The sequence below is a fragment of the Zootermopsis nevadensis genome, unplaced genomic scaffold (genome assembly GCF_977971745.1).
Source record: "Zootermopsis nevadensis isolate Lab colony 2312 unplaced genomic scaffold, Znev_1.0 Znev_ptg000011l, whole genome shotgun sequence".
Taxonomy (NCBI): domain Eukaryota; kingdom Metazoa; phylum Arthropoda; class Insecta; order Blattodea; family Termopsidae; genus Zootermopsis; species Zootermopsis nevadensis.
Genome location: NW_028259143.1, coordinates 12742151 through 12760644, shown reverse-complemented (window position 1 = coordinate 12760644; position 18494 = coordinate 12742151). Strand labels below are relative to the sequence as shown.

The following is an 18494-nucleotide window of genomic DNA, read 5'->3' as shown; positions in this document are numbered from 1 at the left end:
GTTGAAAGAATTCAAAGGAAATTTGCTGCTTTATGTCACGCCAGATTTTTTAATGGCCTAAGTGACTATAATTATGAAGACGTTTCAGTTAGGATAAATTTTCTTTGACTGCACCTGCGGAGGAGCCATCTTGATGCTCTCTTTCTCATTAATATATTTAAAGGTAAAATTTGCTGCCCATCCGTTTTGGATTCAGTTTCTTTGTGCGTACCCTCCAGATCCATTAGAGACTACTTCTCGTTTCTTTGTTTATCATAGTCTTAAAGCTAGTTCCTTGTTTAGGTGTGCTTCTGCTGTTAATGCAGTCTGTCAGCGCATCAACATTTTTAACAAGGAGAATATTTTTCTTAGGCATTTTATTTAGCCAATTTCCTTTTCTTTTTCTTTTTTTACTAAAGTTTCATTTTGTATGTATTATTTATATTTAACTGTTTTTAATTTAATTATTATATACCTAGGCATATTATTCAGCTCATTTGCTTGTTGATTATTTTGTAACAAATTAATGAATAGATATATTATCATTATTATATTGTACATCTATATATTTAGTTTATTGTTTGTTTGTTTTTGTATTGTTATGTTTATTGTTAGTGCTTGGCTGTTATTGGCCTCTTTTGGATTTTGCAAGCACTCTAATAAATGAAATGAAATGAATTGAATTATTATTATTATTATTATATACCAACAACCCCATACAGCATTAAAACCAAAGACCAACAATGCTGCTCACTACTGTGAGAACCTCATATATGCAATTAATTCACTCCTTCACACTTTTATAAGCTCCTGTACTTAATCTGCCATTAGCATATGAATACCCAAGTACTGAACCAATTGCACTCAAGCCGTGAGAACCTTAAATTTCATCAGGCATGATGTATATACTACCACAGATAATACCAACATTTTACAGTCCGTGAAATGGCGTCTATCATCCCGAGGTTGCTACGTCTCTGTGGTTGGTATTAGTAATGCGTCATAACTGAAAAACAGTTGAATTCCAGTTTTATCAAGCTTCTACTTTGATTTAACGTCTACCTACCTCGACGCCTTTGAAGTTCTTGTTTTAAGAAGGGTTTTATGAAAGTTATATGTACAGTAGGTTCTTATATTTAAACGCAACATTTTATATGTGAAGGACGAAGCAATTATGAAACAAACATTTTGTGATCCTGTTAATTCTGAAGAAATGTATTATGGTGTAAATATATCTAGTGACGCTGTCTTAGAATCTGATGCACTGAAAATTATGAAGAAATACAAGAAAGCGAGGTTTAAATCGTTTAAGACAAGACAGGAGGCTGTGGAGTTTGCAGTTCAACGACCTGAAATTGTAGTTCCCATATCTGTGTTATCTGATAATTCAGAAACCAGCAGTCCTGTAACAGGAGAAAAATCAAGTCCTTTCAGAGCACCTAAATCACAGGGTTTGGTTTGGCTCAGGAAACTGATAGAATGTGGTGATGCTCATACATTCAGAACTACCATCTGGGATAATCCTCGGTACCTAGTGAGTAGTGGAGATACTCCAGCCATTCTTCAGGTATGCAGGTTGCTTTCTTGTAAGAAGTTTTGAAATGTGTGTGTTAATATTCTACATACAATTCTTAACTTCATACTTCAGAGGCCTGGGTTCATTTCCAGGGCATTGTCGCAAAGTAACAGTGAGACATGTTTTTCTCTGAGTTCTTTGGTTTACTCTGGCAATTACCTCTAACCCAGGACTTTACTGGGCTCAGAAGTGAAGACATTACACTTTTAACTGGTCAGAATATTTATTTATTATGTAGGATTGGCTGATGAATGTATTTCTATTACTAGTTTGCAAATTTGAAGTAACTTGTAAGATTTGAGGTTTTCACAGCTGTGAGTATGAATCTTTCTGCCATGTGGGTTGTTCTGCTGTGTAGTCTGGTCGATGGATACCAACATTTCAGAGGTCATACTGCCTCCATCATCAGGGGATGACGGAGGCAGTATGACCTCTGAAACGTTGGTTAACATCGACCAGACTACACAGCGCAACAAGCCAGAAGACATAAATCTTCTTGAAGTAACTTATTTGAACACCAACTTATTCATTCATGTGTAATTTCAAATGCTATGTGTTGATAAATTCTGTTTTAATATTAGTTCTTTGTGTGAATTTGAAAGATGATTATAGATCATAGACCATATAATTTTATGAAATGTATAGATGGTAGCCTCTAACAAATCATGTCTTATGCATGTGAGTTTTATTTGTATTCCAGATGATGATGATGAATATTTCACACCACCATCAACACCTGAAAAACTCAGCAGAAATGAAGTACATTCATACTGCGATGATGATGATGATGATGCTGAAATGTTAACACCAGACGAATGTCCAGATGTTTTTATACAGGGTAAATACTGAATGTCACATGAAGCAAAGAGTGGAATAATTTGTCTACCCACTACTGCTGCTACATTTATTTAACCATAATGTTGGGGAAAGTTTTTTTGGCAGCTGCATAGAATTCAAATTTGCCTGGTCAGCAGTTCGTCGTTCATGAAATCTTTATCTGACAGTGAAGTACCCAAACACACTAATTGTTACCTAATTTTTGTAGACAGTAAAATTTTAATCACTTAAAATGGTAATGATTGCTAGAAGCTGTATTTTGTTGTTTCCTCATCTTGTAATTTTCAAACGCCTGTGCTGCCATGTAGTCTTATATGTGGTTAGCAACATTTAGATCTAATGATGAAAAATCTGTAACCACCTTAAAGAGTGCCCAGAATCACAACCCAGAATACTAAGTATATGAGCACAAAATAGTCTTATTGAAATATAATTTTTTTTTCTAGTGACTCACCTACCAAGTTGCATGCCACTGTAATGCAGGCATTGGATGGCTGAAATATAGACCCTATAGAATATCCTAACATTTATAGATGGCGACATTTGGTTTTGCTGTACTCTGAAAGTGTGAGAGCCATGTAAGTAATGTGTCTAATGTAAATAAAATTAGTCAGTAATAAATCAAAATTACATTTACGATAATTCCAACTTTTATTTTCTGACCAAGGTTCCCAGAAAATTTAACATTCAATTTTTGTATGTACTGCATTTTCCATGGACAATCCATAGTACTCTATGTTGCATGAAGTGTACAAGTTCAATTTGTTGTCCATTGTTTGTATTTGTATTATCTTTGTACACAATATTAATTAAATTTAAAAAAAGAATTATGAACACGTTCCTAGCCATCCATAGTATTTCATCTGTTTTCACTTTCAAAGTAAATAGTAAATATCTTGTTTGGAATGTTCATGTGTAAATGGATTATTAAATTGTGTAATTATGCATACAAGATAATGGTTTTAGCTTTAATAATATTTCTGTTATGTTCCACTTTGAAGTTTGTGATTGTTAAATTGATTTAAGATTTTTCATGTATTTCGATAATCACAGAAAGTTTAGTAAAACTCCTTTTTGTCAGAGTAGAGTTTCTCGTATGTGCATATGGATAATAAGAAGAAGACATGTATAAAGTGAAGCTTTCATGATAGACTCTCAGGTTACAAGCCATGTCAGGTGGCTGAATGGTGAATGAACCATATTTTCTGCCAACATTGTGAGAGAAATCTCTGTTCTCATCCTCAGGGCTCAGATTTGTTACGCAGCAGCCTTGAGGATGAGAGCAGGGGTTGTTTTCGAAACGTTGGCAGAAGATATGGTATATTCACCATTCAGCCACCTGACGCGGCTTGTAACCCGAGTCTTTCATCAACAAGAAGACATGTTTTTCAAATTTTAAACTAAATGTCTATGGAAAATATGGTTGAATTACAAAGAAGTGGAAATGGTGGACAGAATTTGTCAATGGACATTAAGAAGGTAAAACATTTTAATTATATGTCTTGTAACTTTCAGATGGTCCAGTCCTCTTCCTTCGAGGCCTAAAGAAAGAACTAGAATGCTTCAGATACCTGTCGCAGATTCTTCACAATACCAAAAAGGTATGCAGTCTTCCACTCCTCCACAGGCATGGCACAAAATTACAGGATCATATACCATTAAGTCATCAGGGGTTGAAAAGAAAAATACTTATGAAATTCTAATAGTCTATATTTTATAATTAGAAATATGTTTATCTATATCTAGATGTAGTAAATTCTGATGTTTGTACTTTTAAAGAATGGGATTGTTAAATTTGTATTATCAGATATTAGAACATTTTAATGCAATGGATAGTTTATTATGTAGGAAGCACATATGTGATATTTTCACATGATCTTAAAATTTTATGCAGGTAAGGAATAAAAGACTCTTAAAAGAATAAGAAGAAGAATTGATCAGTAAAGGAAGCCAGCAATAAGAGTATTTCTTTAAAAAATTGCTCAAATAGAGATAATTCCAAATGTTCACTAATTAAACTTTAGGCTTCTTGGACGTAGGCCCCAGTGATTCATTCACCTTTTTTGTCTCAGTTTACCGTATAATTTTTCTTGTCATTATATTATTATCAATAATGACCTGCAATTATAGAATATCGCTAGCAGAGAATTGTACATAATTGTCAGTTATTATTCATAAGTGATAGTTAATCACTATTACTGCACATTTACATGACAAATGATCAAATTTAAATAATTTATTTACTCATTTACGTGCATATAAACCTGTTTTTCTCTACACTTTGCATAAAGTGTTTAGAGATGTCAGTGATAATGAAATTATAAATACTGTACAGTATATGGTTCCATTTTAAAGTTTAGAAATTTTATATAATTAGGCATACGTGGAAGTTGGTCAAAAGTATTATATGAAAAAGTGATGGCCCATCAAATTCCATGAAATGAGGGAGTTTTTTTGTTTATTTGAATTACTCCAGGGTATTTTGGGCACCAGAATCAGTTATTTTGTGTGTTCATATGTCCAATTAAGTAAAACCAGGCTTTGTCAGTAAAAAACAATACTTGTGGGTCCGTGAATCTTCATTCATTGTCTGGATAAACCAGTTGCAAAAATGTATTATTATAGCTGGGTCTCGTGGTTGTTACAGAAATAGGTGAAGTTTCATTAATTTTATAGCAGTTCATGCTGAGAAGACCGAAACATCATATTGCTAGACTAGATATACCAGTGATTTCTTGACAAATGCTCTAATCTTGCAATAGTCTAATCAAGTTTCTCTTCTCCTTATTTTCTTATGCAATTCTAACACATTCTTTTGTATGTATTAACGAAACCTTGGAGAAATATCAACACCAGATAATTTTTGTTTTAAGTTCTCTGTGATATATACATAAGCTAAATTGGGTTTTTACATAATTATCCAAATACAAAAAAAAACAACCCTGTACCTTGAACACACAAATAACAGAGGGGGAAAAAAATACCATTACTCATGCCAGTTTTCATAACCCTATCTTAACCCATGGACTTAAAATTTTTAACAAGCTTTGGTTTCTGTGTATATCACCCATACAAGAGCCTGGATTTCATTTAGTCATTCATAGATGGCTCCCAACTACACATATAAAAATAAAAGAAACACCTAACTTCAAAATCCCTGCTTCTGATGCTGACTCTTAATGTTGTGAAACCATTTTATTGCACAGAATGTTTTGGTAGGGCAGTCTGATTTATTTTTTGTGTATGAAAGAGCATTAAAATCAGAGATGACCAAGTTAAGAATTCTATATAGAATATTCACACACACATTTCAAAACTACTTACAGGAAAGCAACCTGCATACCTGAAGAATGGCTGGAGTATCTCCACTACTCACTAGGTACCGAGGATTATCCCAGATGGTATTTCTGAATGTATGAGCGTCGCCACATTCTATCACTTTCCTCAGCCAAACCAAATCCTGTGATTTAGGTGCTCTGAAAGGACTTGGTTTTTCGCCTATTACAGGACTGCTGGTTTCTAAATTTTCTGTTAACACAGATAAGGGAACTACAATTTCAGGTCGTTGAACTGCAAATTCCACAGCCTCCTGTCTTGTCTTAAACGAATTAAACCTCGCTTCCTTGTATTTCTTCACAATTTTCAGTGCATCAGATTCTAAGACAGCGTCACTAGGTATATTTACACCATAATACATTTCTTCAGAATTACCAGGATCACAAAATGTTTGTTTCATAATTGCTTCGTCCTTCACATATAAAATGTTGCGCTTAAATATAAGAACCTACTGTACATATAACTTTCATAAAACCCTTTTTAAAAGAAGAACTTCAAAGGCGTCAAGGAAGGAAGATATTAAATCAAAGCAGAAGCTTAATAAAACTCGAATTGTACTGTTTCTCAGTTATGACGCAATCATTAATACCAACCACAGAAACATTTCAAAACACACCATCACTCTTGAGGAGACAAAAGAGGTCCTGCAAATTGCTGGATCAGCTGTTTTTAATTTGAAAGACAAGTCAAATAAGAAACTAGCTACAGATAAGTTCTCCAATATTGAAGACATACAGAGAACACAATTAGAAAGTAAATGGTAGGCGAAATCAATGTCTCTGTTTCACCCTTACACATCAGTGTGATGCTGGAATCTCCAGGCCAGGCAACTAGCTCAGAACAAACCATGTATGGTGAAGTGAGGCCTAGTGCTAAGATAAAAAGTGTATTGAAGAACTGTTTAAGACACTGTTCATCATTAGGCTCTCAGTACCATGTAGTAATTGTGGGAGGTGCCAATGACATTGCTAGAAATGAGACAAAGAATTGTATAAATACTTTAAAGAGAACACTTGCTGCACTAACCAGTACGAATGTTGTGGTAGATGAATGTAATGTAAAGTAATGTATTTTAATGTAATGTAATGAAATGTAATATATTGAAATGTAATGTAACATTTCCTAGGTAACAACAATGCTAAGTAAACAGATGAAAGAATACTTGTCAAGTAGCCTTCCAGTTAGATATGGAGTTCCTCAAGGTTCTGTCCTTGGTCCATTACTTTTTATTTTATATGTAAATGATATCCCACATCTAACACAAGGCAGAGCATTAATGTATGCTGATGACACATCAATATTGAATATGGGTCGGGACATGAATGAACTCCAAAAGGTAACCTTATTCAGTACAGACTTGGTAGAGCAGTATTTTGAGATAAATAATTTATTTATAAACCCAACTAAAACACCTTACATTTTTTCCGGACAAAACAATGTAGGGAGGAAAGTAATCAAAAAATTTTATGAGATAGTATAGCTGCGTCATATTGTGATATTAATTAAAACAATTATTATATTTGTTTACCGTCAAATCACAATAAAATAGTAAGATAAGATAATTAAAATGATTAAAATATCATCTTATGTTCCATATCGAGCATTTTGATTTACATCGGAACATTCACAACATGTTTCGGTTTATCAAACCGTCATCAGGTGTAAATTATAAACTTTTAAACTCAAATTACAATTATTTATAGTTTTTACAATTTTATAATTTTATCATCTTTCTCAGTATATTTTATGGAAGTTGTGTCTAGATATTGTTAATATAACATTATTGTTGAGGTGGTGTTATTGATGTTTATACCTCTCATATTTGAAATAGCAATCAGTTCAGATGTGTTCAGAGGAGAGATCCAGAAGTGTTACCATCTCGGAACAAGGTTCGTTATTATTATTCAGTCAATAATGAGGGCAGGGTGAGGGCCAGCGTCCAGCATAGTCAGACTATGATGGTGAAAGGTATTACCTCTCCCCATTACCTTAACCGCTTATTCTTCTTATTATTATTATCCCATCTCTTCACAACTTTATGGGGTTTTTACTTCCATGTACCCGAGACAGACCTTGTCCCTAAGGTACATAGGGCAGCTGCTATTTCTGGGATCCATATTGTTTTTAGCAAGTGCCACATGTATTATGAAATGTTTTACAATACATGTGACACCAAACTGCTTCCTTCATTCCTTCTCTTGTCCAAGCCACTCTTGTTTTTCTTGATTGATTTTCTTGTGAGTCTTGGGCTTGATGGCTGTGCGTGTCCATGGTTGGCCTGCGTTGAGTTGCTTCGTTGCCGTAACCAACCTCAGCCCTTGGAGTACCTAGGCGACCTGTACTCCAAATCTTTGTCTTTTCATTCTTCGGTAGTAGCTGCACGGTTGTCCACACTTTGAACTAAAGGATTATTTATCGAGGTTTACTCCTCTAGATCCGCCGTGTTCTGTTATATAACAGGGTCACCTCTTGTCGGATGTGGCTCTTCACAACGCACGGACGGTCTTGAGCAAGGAGAGGCTCTTGGATGCCTAGCATCTTTATTGCGCTTCACTAACTCCTGGCTGGGTGAGGACCAGTGTCCAGCATAGTCAGACTATGATGGTGAAAGGTACTACCTCTCCCCATTACCTTAACCCCTTATTATTATTATTATTTTAGTGCTTTTTAAAGGAATGGCTGAGGAACTTTCTCCAGTTTACATACTCTCATTTTTAAAAGCAAGTTCCTCTGTAGTAATGGGGACCAGGTTTGTAAAGGTTTTATCAAAGGTTCTCATAGTAGTGAGTATGAAGTTGACCGTCTTCTGGGATATTTCACTGTGTAGTCTGGTAGAAGTGGGTGCTTACTGCCTCTCTTATCAGGGCATCACCCTAAAATGGCAGTCAATCTCTACCAGACTACATGGTGCAACATCCTAGAAGACATTATCAGGTTTACTGTGTGGGGCACAGAGGAAGAGAGGTTGAGCAAGCTTGATGAAGTAGGATTTTAGGTCTTCATGGTGATGAATCTAAAGTTGGCTATCTTCTGTGCTGTAGCTCCGTGAGTCTGGTAGAAGCTTACCAACGTTTCAGAGGTCCTAGCTGCCTCTATCACGGCGATTGGTAAGATGAAGGTTAACTTTGTTATCGACTGAGGTCTTGGTAGTGGCTGCTACCTTGAATTAATATCAACTGTCACCGCCAGATAATGTAATAGTTTCAATATCGCTGAAAATAGATACACCGTAATATCTACTTGACGCCATTTTCCGCTAGTGTCGCCAACTTATAACAGGTGAGTTACCGATCTTGATGTTGGTATTGATCAATGTTCAAAAGTCTCTCAATAAGGCATGTAGTTTTTGGTGTGTGTGTCACTTGGCTGTGTGACCTTGACCACTGCCAATTCCAGGGCTTATAACCGTGTGTTCTCACAGGTGTTCTGTAGGAGAACAGAGACTTTTGAATTTTCCTGTGCTGCTTTTCTCTCTATTTACGTGGCGGGAGGGACCTGGGAATATTTTGGTAGTAGAACTCTCACCTTTGGGAGTATTGGTACATCACTTCCGTAGCGGTATTCAGTAACAGGACCCGTTTCTTCTTTTTGCTTGAGCATTAGCAGCCAGTGGAATTGTTTCTGTTACGGTTAAGTTGATGTAAGTTAAATTCCAAGACCACAGTTGGTCTCCACGCACGAATTGAAGTTCTCACCGAAGTGTAAAAAAACGTTAGAATATTCTCAAGCGACCAGCCACGATTCAAGTTAGGTGCTCTAATTATAAAGGGTTTACCATGTTCAAATCAACGGACACTCTGAGCTTCCTTAAAATATATTCAAGAGACTTACAGTTATCAACCAACTGACAGTCAAGACATTCCCCGTCTTTTTATGGGAACCAAAGCTTCTGTATCCATCTCACGAGAGCCCGCCACCAGTCCCTGTCCTAAGCCAGACAAACCCACTCCACACCCTCACATCCCATTTCTCTGAGATCCATTTTTATATTATCCCATATATCTCTAGTCGTTCCGAGTGGTATCTTTCCTTAAGGTTATGTAACGAAAGTTTTGCACGGATGTCTGATCGTGCGTGCTTCAAATTCCGCCTGTCTCGATTTTGTCATTCTAGTAGACCTCCAATCAATTGTCAAAATCTTAATGACTTCTGCAGTAGTTTACTGAAAGCCCGAGCTCTGAGTTCCTGGATGATATTTTATATGAAGTAGCGTTTAGTCCCGCTACATGTCATGTAGTCAGTGACTGCCCTCTCCTAACCCCACTTTCCACACCGTCGTAATGAACAACTGTGACGTAGCTGCCGTCACAATCTTTCTTAGCGTGGCCTTTTTTCTGCTTTATTTGTAGATTCGTTGTACTAAAAGGTGCTGCTTAAAGCCGAATCAGATAAAAGGAGAAGATTGTCTGTGAACTGGCAAAGAAGCGATCTTGACTAACCACAAGGTACTATCCCGGTATTTGCTGGAAGACCTGAGAAGAATCACGTAAAACGTAATTAGGATAGTCGATGATCTGGCCGTGATTCAAATCAGCTACCTGAATCTGCGGTGACATAATTTTGTCCTACTTGCAATTTAGTGTGTTCAGATGTTTGCCTGGGTCGCACACCTACGCTACAAATAAAGACATTTCCTGCTCGCCCATGTCAGTGGCCTTGCGTTCCATATTGCAAGCGTACGCCGAGAAATCTCTGGCTTGAAACCAATAATGTTGGGTGCGTTTAATTCTGGCTGGTGAAACCTGCGTAGCACGTCTCGGTAAGTGGGAGAATAATGTTCACAAGCATAATGTTCACATGCGGGACGAGAACTTGGGCGCGAGGTCAGTAGGGCTGTAGTCCAGTGACCCGCGGTCAAGCCCCCTCGAAAACAGTTCCGTTCTTTAAGTAATGGTGACAAAATAAAAATTGTATAAATTTGAGATGTTGATGGTTTTCGTCACTGACTCTGTTAACTTCTTACTATTAGAATGCGGATGTAATGATTTAAATTGTACAAATTTTACAGAAGTTGTCTTCATAAACCTATCTTATTAACGAACGTAAATATGATACCTTAAATGTGTTTAAGCTTGGACGACTAACATTGCTTTTGGGACGTAATTAAACCCAGTTATTTACGCGTTAAGGGCAATTCTATAGCACGAACATTCTTTCACTGTCTTTGTTGATAAAATTGGCATTGTTCTTCATCAAGCCAACAAGTCATGACGATATGTCTTTGTGCTTAATTAAACATCACACCGTGAAGATGATGGAATTGGAGGAAAAGACTTTATCTCAGAGAGTGGTCAGCTTCGCGCCCCAGCCCCAAGTACCCATGGGACTGAAGGTTGGGTGGGCCCCACAATTGGGCTGGAAGATAAAAATCCCTGCAAGGAATCGAGTCCAGACCGTCCAGCTCGTAGCCTACTCACTGCACCACGTAGGCTGTCCCTACTCCAAGTTTCTGTATACAATGCAGCAGAATGTTAGCAGAGATTTGCGTCTTCCTGTCGAACGTCGCCGTCGCGTGACTCTGCTTTGTATTTGGCCCACTGTCCGGCCTCAGGTTCTGTGTAGCTCGAACCTCCCTACATTCAAATACTGGGATATTTCCAGTGCCTTAAACCAACTATTGCCACTTCTTCCTGCATCATCCACAAGCATTCTCTCATGCGTCTCGAAGGTCCAATAATACCGTTTTCGTGAGAGTACACCACTGGTTCATATCCTAGATCAGGTGAATCCACTTCGTACCCTCACACCATAATAGATTCAGTTTCATATTTGTATGTTTCTTCCATCTGTGCCTAGGTCTTTTCATTTAAGGTTTTCCTATTCATTCGTGCCTAGTCCACGTATTTAGTTCTTCTTGATCTCGCCGCCCAATTTTTTTAACGTAAATACGTCTATGAGGAAGGGTCATTCGGCAAGAAAGTGGAACGAAAAAGTGTAACAAGTGTACTTAGGGAACGTCATCTGTTTACTCGGCATTGTTGTTACCTATAAAACATTACATTACATTTCATTACATTACCTTATATTACATTACTTTACATTACATTCAGCTACCACAGAGTCATCTTAAGCGTAACTAATTCAAGTTAAATAAGCAAAGTCTTAATCAAACTTTACGCAAATGTAAAGCATGTATAAAGGAAATATTTAGAATAAAGCCAATATATAAACTTCCTTTCCGTATAGACGTATTTACGTCAAATTCTTCGGAACCGTGGTTCCACTGACAACTTTTTTAATCTGCAATAATGATTTATGAAACACAACGGCGGAGTAGAAATCTTAAATGCTGCTTAATTCGTGAGATCAAGTGAAGAGACGACGTGGTCTCTTAGTATGTAAGTGATTTGTTACAAGAGTGTAAATTCTCGTATAAGCGATGGCTACGTTAGTATAAAAACTAAACCTTGGGCTGTAAGAACCGAGTTCTTTACCCGACAAGGACAAATGTATTTCTTTCTATACCGGCCCTAGAAAGGGCCACAGAGGCCTTGATGACGTCTGCCAACATCCAATTACCTAATTGACCCTGTGGTGTTGGGAGTTTAGTCTAAAAATGTGGTGTGAGTTAAGAGAACAGCTGCGTAGTGTGGCAGCATTTGCTGTTTGAGTGAATTCTTGTAGGTCCCTAGAGTTTGCAGTCAATTAGTGGAGTTATACACTGGAACATTCCACGACCGTAACCACTGTTCACGAATTATTAAGATCCCTGATCAGGGTATTCCAAATTGCATGCTTCAAGGTCACAGAAAAATTGTGTAACGTTTGCAGCACGGACTGCGGAGACCGGGCGAGCGAAGACAGCTCAGAACCCTCAGCGTAGCAAAGCTGACAACGCTATGCTGGTGGCTTTGAGCCTCGCAGAAAGGGGCGGGGTGGAGTTCTTTGCGTGATCTTGAAGCATGTCATTTGGTGACGGCTACTATTGTCTTATAACTAATTTTTCTCTCTTTTGATCTGCGAAGTATTTGAATCTAAAACTTAGCAGAGATTTAATGCGGAAGAAATTTTCATAATGATGATCATAACGTGTACTCATTAAATATTATGAAGTGTAATCAAATGAAGGAGATCGAGGTGGGTGTCGTAAGCAACAATCACAGAACAAATGAGAAATGCACATATACAAAACATTCAGTGGCATCTGCAAGTAAAACCCATTTAACAGCCTGTAACTGTGTATTTTACGCACAGAATAATTTTATGAGCTAAACAGCCATTATTTATCAAAGCAGCTTTAAGTGGATGATTCTTGCAACAGTAAAGTGCTGTTTTCTTTGCGGTACGGACTGAATATTAAATCTGAAGATTAAATTGGTGCTTCGAAGGATTAAGACACATGGTTTAAGGATCATGGGAGATGAGTGAACGAACTTGGAAAATCCGAGAGAAATAAAGAGATTTTCCAGAATCAGAATGTGGCTCTTCAAAGACAGACACAAATTTTGTATAAGCTCCTTTAGCAACTGGTATCCAGAATTCACTGCGTGATTGAGTATGTAAACTCTGGTCGGAGATTTACCACCAAGCTGAGGCTTATCGCCCGGTCTCTCAAGGCCAAGTATCACACACTGAACAAGAATACGCTGCTGACCATCAAGCAGCACTCTCTGGACAAAATACGGGCACTAACCGCGGACAGGAAGAAGTTAGTGAAACGTTATAGAGCCGTAAAGGAGAACACCATCTTTCGTGTATGCCCTTCCCGTCTCTTCAGCAAGAACACTCCAGTCGTTCATACCCCACCAACAGCAACGCAGGTCGAGTCATTCTGGAAGAAACTCTACGAAACTAGATTTCCGTTGAACATAGATTCTCAGACCATTGGCCTCTTTAGGCAGTTCTGCGATCGCCATTTAGAGGATGATGATGTGCCCCTAGTGATCACCGAACAAGATGTGAAACGTGCCTTTACTGGCAAAAAGAATTTTTCTGCTCCTGGAATAGATGCCATCAATAATTTTTGGTGGAAAACTTTTACGAGCACACACAAACATCTATCTCGTATCTTTACATCTTTTTTGTGTGGTACAGAGCCCATTCCACCTTGGTTAACAGAAGGGCGCACCGTTCTTATTCCGAAGAAAGGAGATTTGTCTAATCCGGAAAACTACCGACCTATTACCAGTCTTAATATTGTATACAAGGCGTTCACCTCCATCTTGAACCATATCGACCCTATCTGGAAAGAGGTACATGAGCAACGGGGTTCGAAACGTGGCATTGCAGGTTGCAAGGACAATCTGTTGCTTGACAGATGCATCTGTCAAGATGCGGTCCATTATAAGCGCAACCTGTCAATGGCCTCGGTGGACTACAAAAAAGCTTTTGACACAACTTCTCATGAGCTGATTGTCATCTCGCTCAAAGTGCTGAAAGTCCAACCTGACATAGTGAGATACATTGAAAATCTACTACCGCTCTGGAAAACGCGTTTTATTCTAACATCTGGGAAGCGTGTATTGTCAACCGAGTTGGTATGCTACCACCGCGGAGTGTTTCAAGGTGACAGCTTGAGCCCTCTTCTTTTCTGCATCTCGCTACTTCCTCTTTCCGTTGTGCTAAGACGTGAGCGTGGCTACATGTGCGGTGCACCGTCCATCCGTAGGCACAAAGTCACACACCTTTTTATATGGATGACTTAAAGCTTTATGCTGCCAGCGACAGTGGCATTCAAAGTGCACTGAACACCGTGCAAGTATACACTCAGGATATCGGCATGGAATTTGGATTGGACAAGTGTGCAGTTCTGCATTTGAAAAGGGGAAGAAATAGGGATTTCGGCGAAGACGTGCAACTCGTGGACCGAAGCATCATACACCATCTTGAAGCCGAAGAGTCCTATACATATCTTGGTGTGAGTGAGAGTTACGTCCAAGATGTCTCCAAGGTCAAAGAGGCTCTGTGCAGCAAGTATAGACACACCCTACGACAGATTTGGAGTTCCGAGATCTCTGGTAGAAACAAAGTCACTGCCACCAACATCCTTGCTGTTCCGATCCTGCTCTATACTTTTGGAGCAATGAAGTGGACAGTTAACGAGTTGAAAAACCTGGACAGGGCCACCAGAAGAATGATGACCATGCACCGAAGTCTTCACCCTAAATCTTCTGTCCAACGCACATACCTCCCGCGTCATCTTGGTGGTAGAGGTCTCTTGGGTCTGAAGAATCTTCACAACAGGATAGTTCTGGGTACAGCTCATTCCATCATTAATAGCTCTGATCCCCTCTTGACATTCGTATGTTCGCATGAGTCTGCGGGTGTAGGGGCGTTTATATTCCAGGCGGCAAAGAGAGCAGCAAATGACCTCGGACTTGACTTCGACATCAGTTCAGTTAGACGGCGAAGACAGTTGCCCCTCTCGATGCTGACGTCAGATCAATTCAAGGGCACTGTTAAGAAGGCTGAGCAAACTTTGTTGCTCAAACAACATGCAGATAAACCCATGCATGGGGCCTTCTTCGAAAACGTAGAAAAAATGGGCTCGCCTTTCTACGGTCGGCCGGACTAAAGTCTGAAACCGAGGGTTTCATCTTAGCGTGCCAAGATGGTGTTGTAAACACACTTGTGTACCGCCGAATGGTGATGGGTGTGGGGGTAGCGGATACTGTCTGCAGGGCATGCCGAATGCAACCAGAGACGTTGATGCATCTTTTGTCGGCATGTAAACATTACGCCAGCTGCGCCTACATTCATCGACATAATGCTGCTTTACGTATACTCTACTACCACCTGAGACACTTTTACGGCAAAGATAAGACACCCGTTTTGCCGTACGCTCCTGGGGACATTGAGTCCGTCGTTGAGAACGACAAATGTAAAATTTATTGGAACTATTCGTTCCCCACTACCAGGCAGTTAACAGCTACTAAGCCTGACATCGTTCTCATCGATACCTCTGGATGCACCATGTATGTCATCGAGTTTTCGGCCCCGGCTGAAACCAACATAGTTGTGAAGGAGGCTGAAAAACGGACCAAGTATCAAGACCTTGTGTTTGAGCTAAGGCAGCTGTATCCAGGATTTACTGTCAAATTAATCGTCCTCATAATTGGAGTTCTTGGAGGAGTCAAGTCGTCACTGCTGGCTAACATCAAGCTCATTCCGGCATGCCAGCGTAACGCTGAAGCATTACTCAGCCGGACGCAAAAGGCCGTGCTTCTTGGGTCGCTCCGACTACTACGTGCGCACGATCCCAACACACTGTAGCCGCCCATCTCGTGGTTCGAGCCGTGACTACAGTTTCATCTGGGCTGCAAGCATCCGAGTCATGACGGCAACACGCCTGAAGTCTTTGGATGCTTGTGGACCAATTAAACAATTCATAATAATAATAATAATAATAATAATAAGGGGTTAAGGTAATGGGGAGAGGTAGTACCTTTCACCATCATAGTCTGACTATGCTGGACACTGGTCCTCACCCAGCCAGGAGTAAGTGAAGCGCAATAAAGATGCTAGGCATCCAAGAGCCTCTCCTTGCTAAAGACCGTCCGTGCGTGGTGAAGAGCCACATCCGACGAGAGGTGACCCTGGCATATAACAGACCACGGCGGATCTAGAGGAGTAAACCTCGATAAATAATCCCGTGCAGCTACTACCGAAGAATGCAAAGACAAAGATCTGGAGTACTGGTCGCCTAGGTACTCCAAGGGCTGAGGTTGGTTACGGCAACGAGGCAACTCAACGCAGGCCAACCATGGACACGCACAGCCATCAAGCCCAAGACTCACAAGAAAATCAATCAAGAAAAACAAGAGTGGCTTGGACAAGAGAAGAAATGAAGGAAGTAGTGTGGTGTCACATGTATTGTAAAACATTTTAACAAGACATATTTTATACAGTGACGTGTGGATTGATATCCAGTACACATGGAATGTGACGGCGAATATTATGGGATAATTATTGTTCAGCTGAAAGGATGTCGTTAATATCTGAAAATAAAACACCTAGATGATATACATGCGGAACAGTACACGAAACAGCCATTTTGAGAACAGCGCAAAACATGATAATCTCAACGGTCAGTCGTTTCAAATATATTTTTTTGCAGTGTCTGCTATTAAATTACCCGCAGAGACATTTTACTCGGAATCATGAATCGATACCTTGTTATATGGTGTGAAAATTCAGTTCATTCATGAATGTACTTCACGACAGCTTGAATGCCGATTACAGACAAGCACTGAAATAAAAACACAATAAAATTCAGGATATATAGTAAAGAGAAAATTATTTTTAAATAGAAATTAATAAGAAAAAGAGCATTAACATGCTTCGTCCTTAAATGGAGCGTTAAGAAATTTAATCTAACTAAAATGTCTTAATATTTATTATTACACACACCATTAAAGAATCTGGTGTAACCCGAAATTGTAAATTTCCTTTGAATTCTTAACGAGGATTTTATGAAAACCTAGAGGCTGTCGGAGTGGTAAAGGAATGCGTGATACACCAAATAAAACCCAATAATTGTGATGATGATGATGATTATGATGGTGATGATAAGAACAGCAGCAAAACAATAGTAATTAGCCGTACTAAGAACATCACACATTTTAAGGAAAGCGCTACAATCAGACACTTGACGACTGATTGGTGGATTACATCGTTGGTTCCAGAGGAATATTAACAGAAAATTTCTGAAGAAAGAAATAATAATAACATTTATGTTTGCATAAAATTAAAGGGTTATCTTGTCTGCTGTGTGGAGGAAGACGCGACATGAAAACAACACTAAATATTGTCGATTGCTCAAGTATTTGCGTTAAAACAGCTGTCCTTCCCTTCTGGAAGCTGTCGGTCTCCGCGTCCCTGCTCGGAATCTGAGAGATTTTTCTATGTTCAGTGTTAGCCCTTTGATCAAAAACAGTCCTTCTGCTAGATGCGCATCAACTGCTAATGTTGTCTGCAGGGATTTGTACATATTCGAGACGAAAATTGTCACACTTCTTCACATTCTATAATAGTACAATTTACTTAATTGATTTAAATTACTTTTACAAATATCCTAATATATTTAGTTGCAATTTTCTTGTGTATTTACGTCCTCTGTAACAATGTATATTATATACTGCTTGTTTTATCTTTTATGCTTTTATTGTGTTCATGAGCTCATCTTTGTGCTGTATCTGTAATTGGCCATCAGGCTGTTGATACAGCACACTAATAATAAAGAATTGAATTGAAAAAAGGAGGAACAGCGATTGATTCTATTGCTGAAATCTTGAGTTATTTAGTGGCAACATTTGAACTACAAACGTAGCAGACATAGCGTCTAATCAGATGGAAAGGTTGCTCTGAATAGTTAGTGAGTTAGAATAGATAAAACACTGGTAGCTGTTTGTGTGAAGGCACTTTTTTTGGAATTTACATGAACAGACTGGAAAACGTCATAAAAACTTCATTCTGTGTAGTTTGTAACCGAGCATCTGTCTAAAATAATTATAAATCGTTACTATTAGGTCAACTTGCGCATGAGATTCTTCTTATAAGATAAGGTACTTTATTACTTAGGAAATTTGTGTACACGCAGTATCCGTCTTCGTTTCTCTTATGTTGTTCAGCGAAGTGCTACAAGATAACCATGATAGAACGCGTGTTGGATGTGTTGGATTAATTTCGCAAAATTTAATGATCAGTTGTTAGCTGCACAGATGCGGTTTGCGGCTGTTACATTTCACTTCTCTGTCGCTCTGAATATTAGTGCAGTGGCGAAAGAATGATTTGGAATTGCACAAAAGTGCACAGCTATGTAAGATTT

General features: G+C 38.7%; 1 protein-coding gene across 2 annotated transcripts; it reads left to right on the top strand.

Annotated features, from left to right (window-relative positions):
* The first annotated feature begins 922 nt into the window (after positions 1–922).
* On the top strand, positions 923–6889 carry LOC147874095 (ankyrin repeat and LEM domain-containing protein 2-like). Of its 2 annotated transcripts, none has more exons than XM_087347354.1 (5): positions 923–1513; positions 2256–2393; positions 2839–2970; positions 3908–3993; positions 5719–6889. In XM_087347354.1, exons 1-2 carry the CDS (start codon positions 1154–1156, stop codon positions 2358–2360), a joined length of 465 nt encoding a protein of 154 aa, XP_087203480.1. In that variant the 5' UTR covers positions 923–1153; the 3' UTR covers positions 2361–2393; positions 2839–2970; positions 3908–3993; positions 5719–6889. The 2 variants fall into 2 exon arrangements, with proteins under 2 accessions (XP_087203480.1, XP_087203479.1); XM_087347353.1 differs by having other exon boundaries at positions 924–1546.
* Positions 6890–18494: the final 11605 nt, after the last annotated feature.

Excerpts from the sequence above, each read along its gene's own strand:
- LOC147874095 (XM_087347353.1), top strand. The coding sequence starts at position 1,154 with ATGAAACAAACATTTTGTGATCCTGTTAATTCTGAAGAAATGTATTAT. Across the intron at positions 1,547-2,255 it reads ATACTCCAGCCATTCTTCAG|ATGATGATGATGAATATTTC; the intron begins GTATGCAGGTTG and ends TTTGTATTCCAG.